The 16,850-nt window shown below is 40.4% G+C and overlaps 1 protein-coding gene across 2 annotated transcripts in view; it reads right to left on the bottom strand.

Annotated features, from left to right (window-relative positions):
* The window catches only part of LOC114642148 (nuclear GTPase SLIP-GC-like), a 525,435-nt gene extending 521,622 nt beyond the window's left edge, over positions 1-3,813 (bottom strand). The window contains exon 1 of one of the 2 annotated variants that reach the window (XM_028818645.2): positions 3,461-3,813. Coding sequence is in view for 1 of the 2 variants with exons in the window: in XM_051918820.1 (XP_051774780.1) it covers positions 3,461-3,505 (45 nt within the window). In the remaining variant the exon portion in view is untranslated. The remainder of the gene's footprint in view (positions 1-3,460) is intronic. The other variant, XM_051918820.1, reaches the window with a different exon arrangement.
* Between the last annotated feature and the right edge of the window lie 13,037 nt (positions 3,814-16,850).

The raw sequence follows: 16,850 nt of genomic DNA, 5'->3' as shown, positions 1-16,850 counted from the left end.
CTGCGTTTTTCCCAGTTGATACTGGGATTCGTCAGGGGTGTGTTCTTGCTCCTACTCTGTCAATGCTTGTATGGACTGGGTGTTGGGCAAGGTCATGGGGTCCAGCGGCTGTGGGGCATCTGTTGGTGAAGAAAGATTCATGGATCTTGACTTTGCTGTTGATGCTGTGATCTTCGAGGAGTCAATGGAGGCTCTGATCAGTGTGCTCGAGAGACTGAGGAGTCTGAGTGTCTGGGCTTGCGAGTGTTCTGGATAAAAACCAAGATGCAGGCCTTTAATGACCTCTTGGGCACAGTCATCAGCATTGCGTCTGTTTGCGGAGAGAGTGTTGACCTCATCGAGATGTTTACTTACCTTGGCAGTGACATTCATGTCTCTGGTGACTCTTCCTATGAAGTCAGTAGACGGACTGGGAGAGCATGGGAGGTCATGAGGTCACTGGAAAGGAGTGTGTGGCACTCGCAATATCTATGCAAAAGGACAAAGGTCCAAGTCTTTAGAGTCCTGGTGCTTCCTGTCTTGCAATATGGCTGCGAGACATGGACGTTATCCAGTGACTTGAGATGAAGACTGGACTCTTTTTGTACTGTGTTTCTTCGTAGAATCCTTGGGTACCACTGGTTTGACTTTGTGTTGAATGAGCGGTTGCTCATGGAGTCCCAAATGAGGCACATTACCTGCATTGTGAGGGAGCATCAGTTATGGCACTACGGCCATGTGGCGCGTTTCCCCGAGGGTGATCCGGCTCATAAGATCCTCATTATTGGTGACCCGAGTGGCTGGACCAGGCCAAGGGGTCTCCCACGTAACACCTGGCTGCGGCAGATAGAGGGTAATTTCTGGAGGGTTGGATAATGGATGGATGGATGGATGGATGGATGGATGGATGGATGGATGGATGGATGGATGGATGGATGGATGGATGGATGGGACTGGACTGTGTGTCTGCCTGGGGGGTTGCAATTTGGGATCGTGAGTTGTTTCGTTGTGTAGTGGGTACAGCAACGTGCTGTACCAGTGCATGCTCCCCAACTTGACTTGACTCCATTGATTTAGACAGAGGCTCTTAATCTGTATCTCACTTCTGTCAATTTTTGGCTGCAGTTTAAATCTGACTTCAAGCTGCCATCCTCAAGTTAACAGACAGAAGGAAAGATTTAATAGAGAAACAGATTAAACAGTTAGAAAATTACTGACTTTTAACTTCCATGGAGCACTTGTTTTTTATTATAGATTATTTATTGAAACTACACTTCACCTTTTGAAAATCTAGCAAGGAAAAAAAGCACAAAGCACCTTTGTATCATTCTTTGTTATGTGTATGTTTCCTAATTGCCAGTCCTTCTTCAGTACACAACTATTGATGTCCCGGGTTCAAGGGAGTGTCGTGAGCTGCAGTCAACTTGGACATCACATAAATGACAACTGAAATAATCTTTGTGTACTGTTTAAAACAGTGGATAATCTAATTCAAATGGAAATACTGCACTGCAATACAAAATCGCTACAAACAGAGGGTAAATTTTATTAACTTCTTTAATCATAAAATAGATAAGATCCCAGATTTCAGTGTAACTTCACAAATTAAATATTACATTGGCAATTTCTGTCATACCATTTTACATATATTAATTTCACAGCAAAAGAGGAAGTTATGAATTTAATCTCTAAATTGAAACCTGCTACCCATCCCTTAGACCTAGTACCAACAAAACTAGTCAAAAGTTTAATGGATGTTCTGGCAGACCCCATTTTAAGCATTGCAAATAATTCGTTATTGAATGGCACACTCCTACTGCACTAAAAGTATTAGACAGTTATTTAAAAAATCAGAGCTAATAATAATAATACATTGCATTTATATAGTGCCTTTCCCACGATAGACCTACATATGCTTAATAATTATAGGTCCATTTTAAATTTAACCTTTCTTACAAAAATACTTGAAAAAGTAGTAGCCACTCAGCTTCAGTTTCAGTTTGATTGTAATGCATTTATGCATTCATGTATTTATTTACAGAAATGGCGCTAACCCATGTTGTAAACATTATTCTAATATCCTCTAATGAAAAACATTCCACAAAGTATATTATTAGCAGCAGCATTTCATATCATCCATCCATCCATTATCCAACCTGCTATTTCCTAACTACAGGGTCACAGGGGTCTGCTGGAGCCAACCCCAGCCAACACAGGGCATAAGGCAGGAAACAAACCCCGGGTAGGGCACCAGCCCACCACAGCATTTCATATCATTGAGTTTTCAATTTTATTACATAGGTTGGATAATTATATTCGGCTCGTGGGCACTATACTTGCCTGGCTTAATTCATAGTTTACAAATCGATTTCAGTACATACAGAAATGTGCTGACAGTACACCCTCCCACAGAGCTCCGTACTCAGACATTTTTCACTCATATGAAGATTATATCCAATATTTATTCTTTCATTTAGACCAAGCGGAGTATCTCAGATGGTATCATAAATTGATTGTTTCAATAAGTTAAAGAAGTAAATGGATGGGAAATAGGTTTCTAAATACAGAAATTATAATAATTAAATGTTATTTATTTGGGGCAATAATGCTCTGTCACATTTTAACTTAGTTAGAATCTGCATTTGTTTTACTAAATCAGCATGCATTAGGCATTATCTTTGTCTTTTAAAACACATATTATTAAACTCTTTAAAATGGGTTTTTTCCATCTTTAATAATGTTGGAAAATTAAGATATTTTCTAAATATATAGGATATTGAAAAAATTAATTCATGCATATTTTTGCTGTACGATCGACTACTGCAATGTGTTTTTCACTGACTGTTCAAATCGTTCTTTATACAGCTTTCAGATAATTCAACATGCTGTTGCTGGAATCATTACAAGAATTAGTAAATATGAACACATAACTTGGTTCTCAAGGCCTTAAAATGGTTACCAGTTAAGTATAGTGTGGATTGTAAAATTCTCCTTTGAACATTTAAAACATTAAATAGCCAAGGCACTGCTTACTTATCTGAAATTATCATTACCTACAAACCATTACCACTTATGCATCTTACTACTATTTGACTTACGACCACTACCACGTTTCACAGACAAACAACAGTTTTCACCATGCTAGCTCTGTATGCGATGACTTATTCATCTTGATCTCAGTTTATTACCTGGAGATGTTTTGACTATGTTCAGTTACATTTGTCTGATAATTACAGGAAAAAATGACAATTGATCTCGACACAAAAATGAAGGTGATAGGTGAAGCAGTATGAGGGAGGAAATAAAGTGAATGTGATCGTACAAGTATTAATAAAATATGAATTATTTAAGTAATCACACTACTAACTGAGTTAACTTTAACAAGGAAAATTAGTACTTCCGAATATAAAAAACACAACTTTAACTCCATATAATGCAAATTACACAAAACATTTCTTAAAAACAATGAAAAATCTCCTACCTTTGCTTTAACAAAATTATATTTTGCTGTGGTTTGGTGAGTCATAAAGCTTCATAAATCTCAAAGCAGATTGGCACATTTGCAGCCACTGCAAACTGAAGGTGTGCAATTGATCTTATAGTCAGTTACCAGCAGCTTTTCCTGGATATAATTACCATAACCACACCTTTTACACTGAACAGAAACTCAAAATATATTTGCATGTCACTTCATGTCCTTCCTTGTTGTATCTTATCAAAAGAAACTGATACAAAAGTAGATACAAAATAATATTTGTTCATCTTTTAAAAAAGAGATATTAAATTAGGCTGGTTTATATATGACTACATTAGTATGTCACAACAGATGTAATAAGTGAGATAATTATACAAAACGTCAAATGGTTATGTTTGATATGCTGAAAATTGTATTTGCATATTTACTTAAAAATAAAAAATAATAACAAAAAAAAACAATAAACACTAATCTAATTTCAGCAACTTACCCACATTTTACACTCCAAATGTAGCTTTTGTTCAAATACAATACAGTTTATTTTTGTATAGCTCAAAATCACACAGGAAGTGCCGCAATGGGCTTTAACATGGCCCTGCTTCTTGACAGCCCCCCAGCCTTGACTCTCTAAGAAGACAAGGAGAAACTCCCAAAAAAAACCTTGTAGGGAAAAATGGAAGAAACCTTGGGAAAGGCAGTTCAAAGAGAGACCCCTTTCCAGGTAGGTTGGGCGTGCAGTGGGTGTCAAAAGAAGGGGGTCAATACAATACAATACACAGAACAGAACAAATACTCAATACAGTATAAAATGAAAAATTTTTTAGAACTAAAAAAAAATAAAAATTTTAGAAGTACAGAGCAGAATTTAACAGTAGATGATATCACATAAGAAGATTTGGATTTATTTAGAGTCCTGGAGACCTCATCCATCAAGCTGCCTCCCCCATTTGGCCATTCCAGAGCTGAAACAGCGCTGGGTCTGCCAATCCAATGAAAGGACCACTCCTTCCAAAGATTCCTGCGATCCTCCATCAGGGATGACTTTACCTTAGGCAGGCAAAACAACCTGACACGTGGGCTGTGGCACCAAGTGCCACATTTGAGTACCGAGAAGAGAAACAGAATAGGTGAGGGTTAGTATCCAATTCTAACTATCATGTTACTTATGTTTTAGTGCTAATGACTAACAACAGAGATGCAGTCTGTACAGTTAATCAGCAGCTCTAGTCAGGATATGCTAAACTGAAGTAGTGAGTCTTCAGCCGGGATTCAAAAGCTGAGACCGAAGGGGCATCCCTTATAGTAGCAGGCAGACCATTCCACAGTTTAGGGGCCCTGTAACTAAAAGCTCGACCTCCCACTGTTATTTTATTAATCCTTGGAACCATAAGCAGACCGGCATCTTGTGCGCTCTGGTTTGTAAGTCATGATAAGTTCAGACAAGTAAGCCGGACCTTGGCCATTTAATGCTTTATATGTTAAAAGGAGGATTTTGAAATCTGCCCTAAACTTAACCGGGAGCCAGTGTAAGGATTTACATCAAAGTATAATCATTGTGCAACTTCTGCTCTCATAAATATTTAATACATACATTAAGCTGCAGACTTGATGTTGTTTTTCAAGAAGGACTTCAGTTTTGCAATAGTTCCATGAAGACTACTTTTGGGAGTTGTAGTCATATGCAGGATTTCACTAATTTCACCCTTGGGAGCCTGTGTTGTTAACTAGCCATGCTTAGTCTTACCTTTTTCATTATTTATTTGATTTACCTCTGTTGATTTATGAAAAACTTTTTTAATGTGTTCTTTTGTTTATATGTTTTATTTTGAATAATACTTAATAATGATGGTAATATCTTCTGGATTTTTTATGATTATGGTCAACACTGCCATTGTCTATAAAAGAATATAAACCAATTACATATTGCAAAAAGGGATAGCTACTTTATAGATTGGAAATTTCTACTGGAATTTCAGGAAATCTCTCTTGAATTTTCTAAAGTTTTTCTGATGTTTGTATTGCCCTGTGACAAAGTCAAGCTAGCTTGGAAATCTATTGAGGGTGGAAACTATGGGAGATGTCCTCTGGGACTCCTTGTTGCTTATGTTCAGCTGAAGTTAAGGGCAAATATGATCAGAGAGAGTGCACGGGAGAGTTGTTAATGATAGAGAAAAAGACTCTCCAACACAGTTTGGGGAGTGGGAATGGGTGATTTGATGGGCGGATTGGATAGGCAAATAAAGAACATTAAGGAATATAAACCAGAGGCTCTGCAACTCCTTAACTTCTCAGTACTCCTAGACAGGGAAGGAAAAACAATCAACTGAATGAAACGTTTTTTTCCTTTTATACTGTATACCATTAAAAGTTTTGCAAGAAGCTGATTGTTGGTCACAAAGTACAACTTCTTCAACCTAGACTAATAATCATTATGAATTGATCCATAGAGTACTTCAGTTTAAATTACACCATAAAGCAGGGGTGGGAAACTATTTTTTATGGCGGGGCACATGAGAAAACCAACTTGTTGAGGAGGACTGAACACGTTATGTCAACTGTTACATTATAGTAAACATGTTATATTTCTTTTTTTCACCATAATAAATTTAATATAGACCACATATTCATAGATTTTGTTTGACTTATTGAACCATGGAATAAACACACACTATAGCATGCTTTCTAACACAATCTACAACACAAAAACAAAATAAGAAATACATTTTACTGCATTAATCACTGATAAAATATTTTACTGTCTCTGTACCTTTGACAACTTAGTGGGAAGAATTAAACCTCTGATGAGTTTCAACTAGTGCACTGAAGTCAGGTGTAATCCCTGATGTTGCTATTTGCAGTACAGCAGACAGATGGTCATCATTGAGCACTGAGAGAAGATCAGTACCTGAATTTGTTGAATTTCATTACTGAGAATGTCTGTTCACATATATATGTTGATCCATAGAGGTCAAGCATTCTCTGAGCTAGTCTTCTCAAGTGTGGGAAATTCTCCTTTTTGAGAGAATTGTAGAATACCAACAATGGCACTGACCTGAAGTGTTCTGTAAGCAATACATCAGACTGCAAGTTAATAAGTTCAGGTTGTACCTCACTGGGGGCACTGTCCACATCACATGTAAAAGGAGAGGAGAAGGTTGAACATTTCAGTTTCCACTGTTTTGAAGTCTTCAAATCCCCTTGAAAATTCACCATGCAGTGCCTGGAACATGGCTGCATATCTATTAAGCTAATCAGCAGATTGATTCCTCCCTCTCAGTGTGAGAAAGTGTGTCAGTGTGTTCCTCTCTACTTGTTGAGAGAGAACAGGAGCTTCCTCATGAAACCCATGACTAGTATGTGCATATCATGTGCAAAAGGACCTTTGCCTTGCAATTTTTTATTCAATTCATTCATAAGTGCAGTTGCATCAACAGCAAATGCTAAATCTGATAGCCACTCCATGCTGCTTAGTTCAGGGATAGGTTTTCCTTTCACTAGACAAAATTCCTGAGTTTTTGATTTCAGATCCCAGACATGTTTGAGCACTTTGCCCAAGCTTAGCCACCTGACAACTGTGTGGTAGCCCAGATCAGTGTGATCACTCTAATTCTCCTCTAACAGTGTAACAAACTGCCTGTGATTTAATGCCCCAGCCCTGATGAACTATACAGCATTTTCTACAACATCAGCCACATGATTAATTTTCAGCACTGTTTTACATAGGATGTATTGGTGAATAATACAATGTAAAAATATGTGTTTTTGGACTGGGTTAATCTCAGCCACTTTTTCCTGCATCCTTTTTAAAAGTCCAACATTTTTACCTGTAAATTAGGAGACCCATCAGTTGTCACACCAACTAACTATTCTCACTGTAGTCCTACCGTTTGCATGCATTTACTGACTTCAGTAAATAAATCCTTACCGGTTGTTGCCCCTCGACTGCATAGAAGCCAGTTCCACTGTCATTTAAAAGACTTTCGTTATTCCTTTCACGAAAATCACAAACATCACAGCTCTCATCCAAGATCAAGGAGATGAAGTCGACATTTTCCGCTGTGCGTTTTAGTTGTAGTATCAGATTCTCTGTCTTTTAACTGTTTGCAGTGAGAAGGACAGATGTTCAAAGACAGCCTTCTTCTCTGGACAAAAGATTGCTACCAACTCCATTCAGCTCTCTTTTAACAAATTTTCCATCAGAAAAAGTTTTGCATCTTTGTCAATTTTGTGAGCTAATATATAGCTGTTTTTTACTGTTGCTTCCTTTGCTGTATGAAGCTTTGTAAAAAGACTTTGCTGTTTTTGCAGTTTACCTAATAATTCCTCTGCAGTCCTCTCCTTCTCCTCTTCTGATAAGTTCCTGTATTTTTTGCCATGCTTGGTCTTAAGTTGACGCCTCAACTTGTAGTCTTTGAATGCAGTGATGTGGTCTTTGCATACCAAACTGATTGCTTTACTGCTAACCTCTGTGAAAAAATACTTAGGAGTCCAGGATTTGTTAAATGATGTTTTCTGCATTAACTTTTCATTTTTTAACACTCATTTTTGTTGTGTCTTTGTACAAAATGCAGATGGGACACAGATTAACAACAGGAGTCATGTTCCTATTCAATATAACATGAACAATCTCTGTATCACCCCTGTCTCTGATGTTACCTCCCACAGTTTGGCTCCTTTATATCCCATCCTTTCTGATGCAGTCTCCCACAATTTCCCATACATATCAATTTTAATCTGCGCCTGCACTGTCACATCTACCTATGATCCACACTGACCTGCCCAAGCAAGTAGAGATACCACAGGAAATCACTCAGTAGAAGAGTTTACAATACAATACCACTAATTTTACTGTACAATATAGAATCAAGAACATCAACCCTCATAACCTTTTTGCCACCCTCTCTGACCTTGGTATCACTGGGACCACCCTCAGGTGGTTTGACCCAATATCTTGGGCAGATTCTACTGTATGTTCTACCTTGGAGAGGTGTCAAGGGTGCATCAGGCAAACATAAGGGTGCACAAAGGGTCAATGCTGGGCCTGTTCCTTTTCTCGCTATACCCCTCCTAACTGGGCCCTATCATCCATTCCTATGGTTTCTCTAATCAGTATTATGCAGATTACATACAGCTTTACCTGTTGTTACCTCCAAAGGACCACATAGTATCAGCTAGACTCTCTGCATGTGTCACTGATATTGCAACCTGGATGAAATACCATTTCCAGCTCAGTTTGGCAAAGATGGATTATGTTGTTAATCCCATCAAGCCCATGTTTTCAGCACCCCATCTCTATTCAGCTTGGTTCATTATCACTAAAACTTGCTAAGTCGGTATGCAAACTTGAAGTAGTGATCGATAACCAGTTGTCCCTCAGGGACCATGTTGCTATGGTCTCTCTGGCTTGCAGAGTATGCAGCACAAATCTTGGCCCAGGCTTTGGGCTTGTCATGTGTGGACTGTTTGCTGGTAGGAGTTACCAGCATGTGATACCAAGCTTCGGTGGATGGTTCAAAATGCAGTGGCATGTCTGGTTTGCAATCAGCTGAGGTGGACACATGTCACTCCTCTCTTCAGATCACTACATTGGCTCCCTCTGGGGGCACATATTAAGTTCAAGTCCTTGATGATTTCCCATGGAGTAGTCATTGGATCAGCACCTATATACAGTATATGGAGATGCAGTACTTGTGAGGTCTTATGCTAGTTCTCAACCACTCAGATCTGCTGATTAAGGGTGTCTGGTGATGCTACTTCTGCGTGGTATTAAATCTCAGTCCAGAATATTGTCATGTATAGCTCCTAGCCGGCGGAATGAGCTCCTTCAATGTGTCTAAAAAGCATTTGGATACTCACTTGTTTGGTGATTTTCTGTCTAATAATAGCTGATAGTTTTGTTAAGTAGTTGTTATGGTCAATTCTGTACCCTTGTTCTGTAGCACTTATTCCTAAGCAGACCCCTTGAATAATGAAACTAAATTATGTTAACTTCTTTAGTAAGCTGCTTTGGATAAAAGTGTCTGCTAAGCAAATAAATGAAAGTGTAATATTTATTATGAAAACAAATAAATATAGACTAAAATGAACAGGAAATTATATCAGATGAACAATTTTGAAAACATTAGATCAAACATCTTGTCTGGGTGGCTTAATTCCTCTGTCCTTGTTGACCTTTACAAATCTAGGGGTGTGTGTGTGTATGTTTGTTAATTTCTTTCTCATATGCTCTGTTACAGAAAACAAGTCAGTTATCAGTCAGTTATCTTCACTTATAAGTTTTTTGAATGTGTGTGTGCTGGTGTGGGTGTGTGTGTGTGCATGTCTGCGTGTGTCTCCATGTGTGCATACATTTACATCATATTTAAATAAATTATGTATCACAAAAGATACTTTTGCACAAGTTTTGCAAATAAAATATTCTTAGTCAAATGACTAAACAGAGTAAACTTCAAAAATACTGGTTAAATTAAATCATTTTTGTGGCAGTTATCATTGGAACAAACTGTTTTTAAAGGATATGGGGATAATTACTGGACCAAATTGGAACAAAAACAACAGGCTTGTGGCCTTTAACAAGACAAATATGATACAACTTCTTTGAAGAAGACAGTTTTTTCAAAGGTTATTCGTGTCTCAGCATTCAGCTTGTCCTATAATGTTCAATTTTTGCTGGGTTACAGTCATACAGGAGATGTATACAGTGTATAATTATCCAACATAAGTTGTAATGTTAAGATGTGAAAATCAATTTTAATATTCCACAGGCACACACACAATCACCATGTTAAAATCAACTTTTTTCAACATTTTGAATATCAAATAGATAATTTTTGACCCCATCACCAATTTTTCATTTGCATTTCAGTAAAACTAGCTCTCGGGTTCTAACATCCAAGACTTGTTAATGATCTCCTGTTACACTCCTGTGAAAATGACCTTGAAAGCACTCATTTGTATGGCAAGTCAAATTAGACCTATCTTTCTATACTTGATAGATAGATAGATAGATAGATAGATAGATAGATAGATAGATAGATAGATAGATAGATAGATAGATAGATAGATAGATAGATAGATAGATAGATAGATAGATAGATAGATAGATAGATACTTTATTAATCCCAGGGGGAAATTCACATACTCCAGCAGCAAAAAATATTAAATTAAAGAGTAATAAAAAATGGCAGGTAAAAAAAAAAACAGACAATAACTTGAATAATGTTCAACGTTTACCCCCTCTGGTGGAATTGAAGAGTCGCATAGTTTGGGGGAGGAATGATCTTCTCAGTCTGTCAGTGGAGCAGGACAGTGACAGCAGTCTGTCGCTGAAACTACTCCTCTGACTGGAGATGACACTGTTTAATGGATGTAGTGGATTCTCCATAATTGATAGGAGCCTGCTGAGTGCCCGTTGCTCTGCTACGGATGTCAAACCGTCCAGCTCTATGCCAACAATAGAGCCTGCCTTCCTCACCAGTTTGTCCAGGCGTGAGGCATCCTTCTTCTTAATGCTGCCTCCCCAGCACACCACTGCGTAGAAGAGGGCACTCGCCACAACCATCTGATAGAACATCTGCAGCATCTTACTGCAGATGTTGAAGGATGCCAGTCTTCTAAGGAAGTACAGGCGGCTCTGTCCTTTCTTGCACAGAGAATCAGTATTGGCAGTCCAGTCCAATTTATCGTCCAGCTGCACTCCCAGGTATTTATAGGTCTGCACCCTCTGCACACAGTCACCTCTGATGATCACGGGGTCCATGAGGGGCCTGGGTCTCCTAAAATCCACCACCAGTTCCTTGGTTTTGCTGGTGTTCAGTTGTAGGTGGTTTAAGTCGCACCATTTAACAAAGTCCTTGATGAGGTTTCTATACTCCTCCTCCTGCCCACTCCTGATGCAGCCCACGATAGCAGTGTCATCAGCAAACTTTTGCACGTGGCAGGACTCCGAGTTATATTGGAAGTCCGATGTATATAGGCTGAACAGGACCGGAGAAAGTACAGTCCCCTGCGGCGCTCCTGTGTTGCTGACCACAATGTCAGATCTGCAATTCCCGAGACGCACATACTGAGGTCTGTTTGTAAGATAGTCTACGATCCATGCCACCAGGTATGAATCTAATCCCATCTCTGTCAGCTTGTCCCTAAGGAGCAGAGGTTGGATGGTGTTGAAGGCGCTAGAGAAGTATAGAAACATAATTCTTACAGTGCCACTGCCTCTGTCCAAGTGGGAGAGGGATCGATGTAGCATATAGATGATGGCATCTTCCGCTCCCACCTTCTCCTGGTATGCGAACTGCAGAGGGTCGAGGGCGTGTTGGACCTGTGGCCTCAGGTGGTGAAGCAGCAGCCGCTCCATGGTCTTCATCACATGTGATGTTAGAGCGACAGGCCGGAAGTCATTCAGCTCACCAGGACGTGATACCTTTGGGACTGGGGTGATGCAAGATGTTTTCCAAAGCCTCGGGACTTTCCCCTGTTCCAGGCTCAGGTTGAAGATGCGCTGTAGAGGACCCCCTAGCTCTGATGCACAGACCTTCAGCAGTCGTGGCGATACTCCATCTGGACCTGCTGCTTTGCTGGCACGAAGTTTCCTCAGCTCTCTGCTCACTTGCGCTGCTGTAATTGTGGGTGGGGGTGTCTCTCCTATGTTGGTATCAGCAGAAGGATGTGTAGAGAGTGCAGTACTCTGAGGTGAGAGTGGGTTAGGGTGGTCAAACCTGTTAAAGAAGATGTTCATTTGGTTTGCTCTCTTCACGTCTCTCTCGATGGTGGTACCCCGCTTCGAGCTGCAGCCAGTGATGATCTTCATCCCATCCCACACTTCCTTCATGCTGTTGTTCTGCAACTTCTGCTCCAGCTTTCTCCTGTACTGCTCCTTCGCCGCCCTGAGCTGGACTCGGAGTTCCTTCTGCACGCGCTTGAGCTCATGCTGATCACCGTCTTTAAAGGCTCTTTTCTTCTGGTTCAAAAGGCCCTTGATGTCACTTGTAATCCATGGCTTGTTGTTAGCATAGCAGCGTAGAGTTCTTACTGGAACTACAATGTCCATTCAGAAGTTGATGTAGTCAGTAGTGCAGTCAACAACCTCCTCAATGTTCTCATTATGAGATCCCTGCAGGATATCCCAGTCTGTAGTTCCAAAACATTGTCTCAGAGCATTCTCAGCCTCCGGGGTCCACTTCCTGAATGATCGTGTGGTTACAGGTAGGACTCTCACTTTTGGTTTGTAGTGAGGCTGAAGCAGAACCAGGTTAAACTGTTTCCTGAAACTAAATATAAAAATAAATTTTACATCATGTAAACACCTGTTTAGTTTACAAGCACTTGAACTCTCTCTCAGCTTTTATCACCACTATTTTCTGGGGCAAGTTTCTCAACCAGCGTACATCAGGCATCTGCCCCCAAGTGTACCACATAGCATCTGTCTCCATGCCATGCTACCAAGAGTTTCTTGGCTGAGGGTTTTTTGCATAATAAGGTGGTATTTCTGCTTTGAAAAAACTTCCTAGTATGTAGAAAAAATAAAACAAAAAAAATGAAAATTTTTAATGTATAATAGAGTAGCAGGGCACTAACAGATTATGAAAACGTGGATTTAGCCAGTGTTATTTTATGCAGCAAATGTCCTTTTAAAATTTTGACCTATTGGTATTCCACAGGTATATGTTACTACCTATTCATGGTTTTTTCCTGTATGGAAACTTTTATGGATCTAAATAAATAAAGGTTCCTTCTGGAACCTTCATCTGGATGGGTCTTTTGGGAACTATAGATCCCCTATGGAATCGCTCTGAAGAACAATTCTGGCACCTTTATTTTTAAGAGAGCATGTGCATTAGATTTCAATCTTGTTCCATAGCAAGCAAGGGAGACATCTCAGTCTAATATTGTTAGAGAGAGACAGAGGTTGGGAGCATGCGCTGATTACAGCATGTTGCTGCTCCCACCACGCAGCAAACCAGCCGTGCAATGGGTGACACCTCAGAAAGATACTGAACAATGTGAGGTTTTCTACAGTGGCTAGAGTGCCAATTCTGCCACGAAATCCCAAATTTTCCCTGCAAGTTGGAGGACCTGCTTGGTGGGCTGGATGCAGATTAACATCATACAGAGCAATTGCAGGTTAAGGGCCTTGCTCAGGGGCCCAACAGAGCAGAGTTACTTCAGGCGTTTATGGGATTTGAACCAGAAACCTTCCAATTGTTGGCGCAGATCCCTAGTCTCAGAGCCATCAAACCACCTGTAATATTATTAGGTGTTAGTAAATTATTTTTTCAACAGGAATGTGCAAAAACAGCGTCACACATTTTTTTGCTTTCATATACAACAGAATTCTTTATTGTTCAACAGTAAATCAGTTTTCCTGTAATTTAAATACGATCAGCTTTTGTAGTATGATTGGTCATTTTGAAGCTTAATCACTCTGACATCTGTGTTTATAGTACATATTTTACATGGGTATTCAATAAGTAATTAACTGATTGTTTACACTTATATAAATAGATTAACTGCAATAAAGTAGGTATAAACTTTCATACTTAGGTTCAATTTCTTTTCTTATGTATTTCTGTGAACAATAACACTGTAGGCAACATGTAGCATTTCAGACGAGGAACTTAGTTCAACCCTGTGGATCTAATTTTGTTTGCACCTTCAGTGAGGATTTAACAGAATTCCCTTCACTGATTTTGTCTTGTAATACAATGGAACTCACCACAACTTCTCATATTACATGTCAGCTCATGATTCTGACAGCATAGAAAACTGAAACTTACTACTCAGGTTCTCAGGAATCGAAAGTAAAACATTTTTATATAGTGTTCTGCTTCTTGTTGTATTTTTTATAAATAAGAGAAGTTTAGAAAAGACAATGACAAAGACATATCTATGAATAAATAATTTGCCTTAGCTATAATACTTCACATACTGAATTAAAATTTGCCTTTTTAATGACTATTTTAAACAGAATTGTAAAAAAAAAAGAAACCTGTTAAATAAAGAATTCTGAATGGATGACTGAGAGGGCCCAGTCACTGTGAAGAGTTAACACCTTCATTAAGTGTCTGCATAGTTTTTTTATGTGGACAATTCTCCTTCCACATCCCAAAGACATTCCTATTATATGACAGCATTGAAGTGACCTTGAATATGAGCAAGTTCCCCGTGGAATGCTGTCAATCGGGGGGCAGGGACAAGGCCAAGATTGATGGGTGTCTGTGCCTGTAGGTAGACATCTCTAGAGCAGAGCATTCAGCCGTTCTGCTCCCAAGCTCTGGAACTCACAACCAACTGAGCTTAGAAATATCGAATCATTTGCAACCTTCAAATGTAAACTTAAAACCCATCTGTTTAAAATGGCTTTTTCTCTATGATTACAGTGGCTTTGTTTGGTTTTAATTTTTATATTTTCTGATGTTTTAAGTTGTTTATAATGAGTTTCTTTTATTTATTGTTTGTTTGGTGTCCTTGAGTTCTTAGAAAGGCACCTTATAAAAATAAAATGTATTATTATTATTATTAAAAGACTTTTAAAGAAGAATTTTAACTTAATTCTTAACTGACTTTTTTCAATGTGTAGCAGTGCTACTTTATAAGAACTGCATCTCCCAGCAGTCCTTGCTGGGGCTGCTGGGGTCAAAGGTGGTCACAGGTAGTTAAAAGGAGGGCAGAGGGCAAAAGGAAAAAAAAAAGTTTGTTTTGTTTGGTGCGGTGTGTGTTGCGGTTATCTGTCGTTTCTGCCTGCTGTTATTGGAACTCTAATCTTTGTGTCCTGGACTGTATTCGTTTGTTGGGATCTGGAACGTCTGTCTACCTGTGCACTGAGAACTGTGTTGGATTCATTGGTTTTCCGGAAGAGTGGAGCGCTCCTGAATAAACCATCTGATTTCATCCTCATCATCAGTAACTACCGGTAGGACTGTATTTTTCCTTCTCCCTTTCGACATACAGATCGCTGGACTTAACTTGGTCACTTTTCATCTTCATCCGGTTTGGTTTATATGGACTTTGCTGTGTGGTGTTTGTGTTTATATGTTAAATGTAATATCGCCGAGGGGGTCAGGGGTGGTATTACGGTTTTCATTAATTATTTTGGGTCATTATATTTGTAATTGTGTGCCTTTCCCAGTGTGTTTTATTGTCTCTGTTGTGAGTGTGTGTGGGTCGATCCAAGGCTGGGGACGTTCCTGGGATCTCTTCTATTAAAATAAATAAATCCCCATCATCTTTGATGGTGTGAATCTTAGCGGTCCTGACCGCTAAAGATTTTGACGAGCCGGGTAGGAGCCAGGCTATTTACATTCCATTCTAGCTGACTTTACATACACCACTTACAGAAGCATGTCTGTTGTAAGCGCAGTGCAGGGCGAGGAGCTTGAGCTGAGTGGACCACTGGGGGATGTGTGTCCGCAGCCTAGGCCATGTCACGTTACGGTCAGAGCCCCTCCCAAGGAGGAGTTAAGCCTGCTGGATTCCTTGTGTGTCTCCAGTCCGGAGTAACCCAAGACGGATGAGGGACGGCTTCTGCATGACCTGACGTTGTGCCTAGAACAGCTAGAGATGCGGGTGGATCACATCGCCGGCAGTTTTCTCAACCGAGATTAAACCATCCATGATCTCATCGATGCCACGGCCGCCCGAGTTTCCGGCGAGGCGGTTGTGAGGGTGCAGCGTCTGGAACAGTCCTTCGCGAAGTGTGTGCAGCGTCTGGAAGCCAATATGAGAGAGGAGATCAGGAGGCAGGTGCTGGAAAGCTGGCGTGCCGTCACGCAGCCACTGGGGCAGTCGACTCCTTTAGCGGGAGTGGGGATCAACTGGGGACAGTCGTCCTTGTCCGTTGCGATGCCGCGGATGGAGTTCCCTAAGCTGGCCCCTCAGTGTGCACCCATGGGCATTGTCGACTTTGTGGAGGAGGTCGACTTGTTCGTGGAATTGCATCCTCTGAGTGGAGCCGAGCTGCGGGGATTCCTGAACATGGCACTCAGCGGGCCGGCGCGCTCTTGGTGGTTTGCTGAGCGGCACAAGTGTAACACCTGCCAGTTTTGCGCTGGCTTCTTGAAAGCGTTCCTCTCAGATGAATACCAGGTGCTGTTGGAAGAAAAGCTCCGGACCTTTGTACAAAAGCCATCGCAGAGTCCCTGGGACTTTGTCTTTGAATTCCGTGCGTTGTGCCTGAAGTGGCGATCTGACATGCGTGAGGAAGAGAGATTGCGACGTGTCCTTGACGCTTGTGACCCTCGGGTGGCAGCTACTCTGAGGGGGGTCGTGAAGTCGGTTTATGAGTTGAAGGTGGGGTCCCGAGTGGAAAAGGACTGGGCGGCTATCGGGATTAGTGGGTCTCGAAAGGGTCCCTCGTCTCGGGATGTCCCCTGTCCCAAATCACGAGGAAAGGCCCCAG

The sequence above is a fragment of the Erpetoichthys calabaricus genome, chromosome 14 (genome assembly GCF_900747795.2).
Source record: "Erpetoichthys calabaricus chromosome 14, fErpCal1.3, whole genome shotgun sequence".
NCBI lineage: Eukaryota > Metazoa > Chordata > Cladistia > Polypteriformes > Polypteridae > Erpetoichthys > Erpetoichthys calabaricus.
Note: the sequence above shows the minus strand (reverse complement) of the source record. Positions and strands in the feature narration are given on the sequence as shown.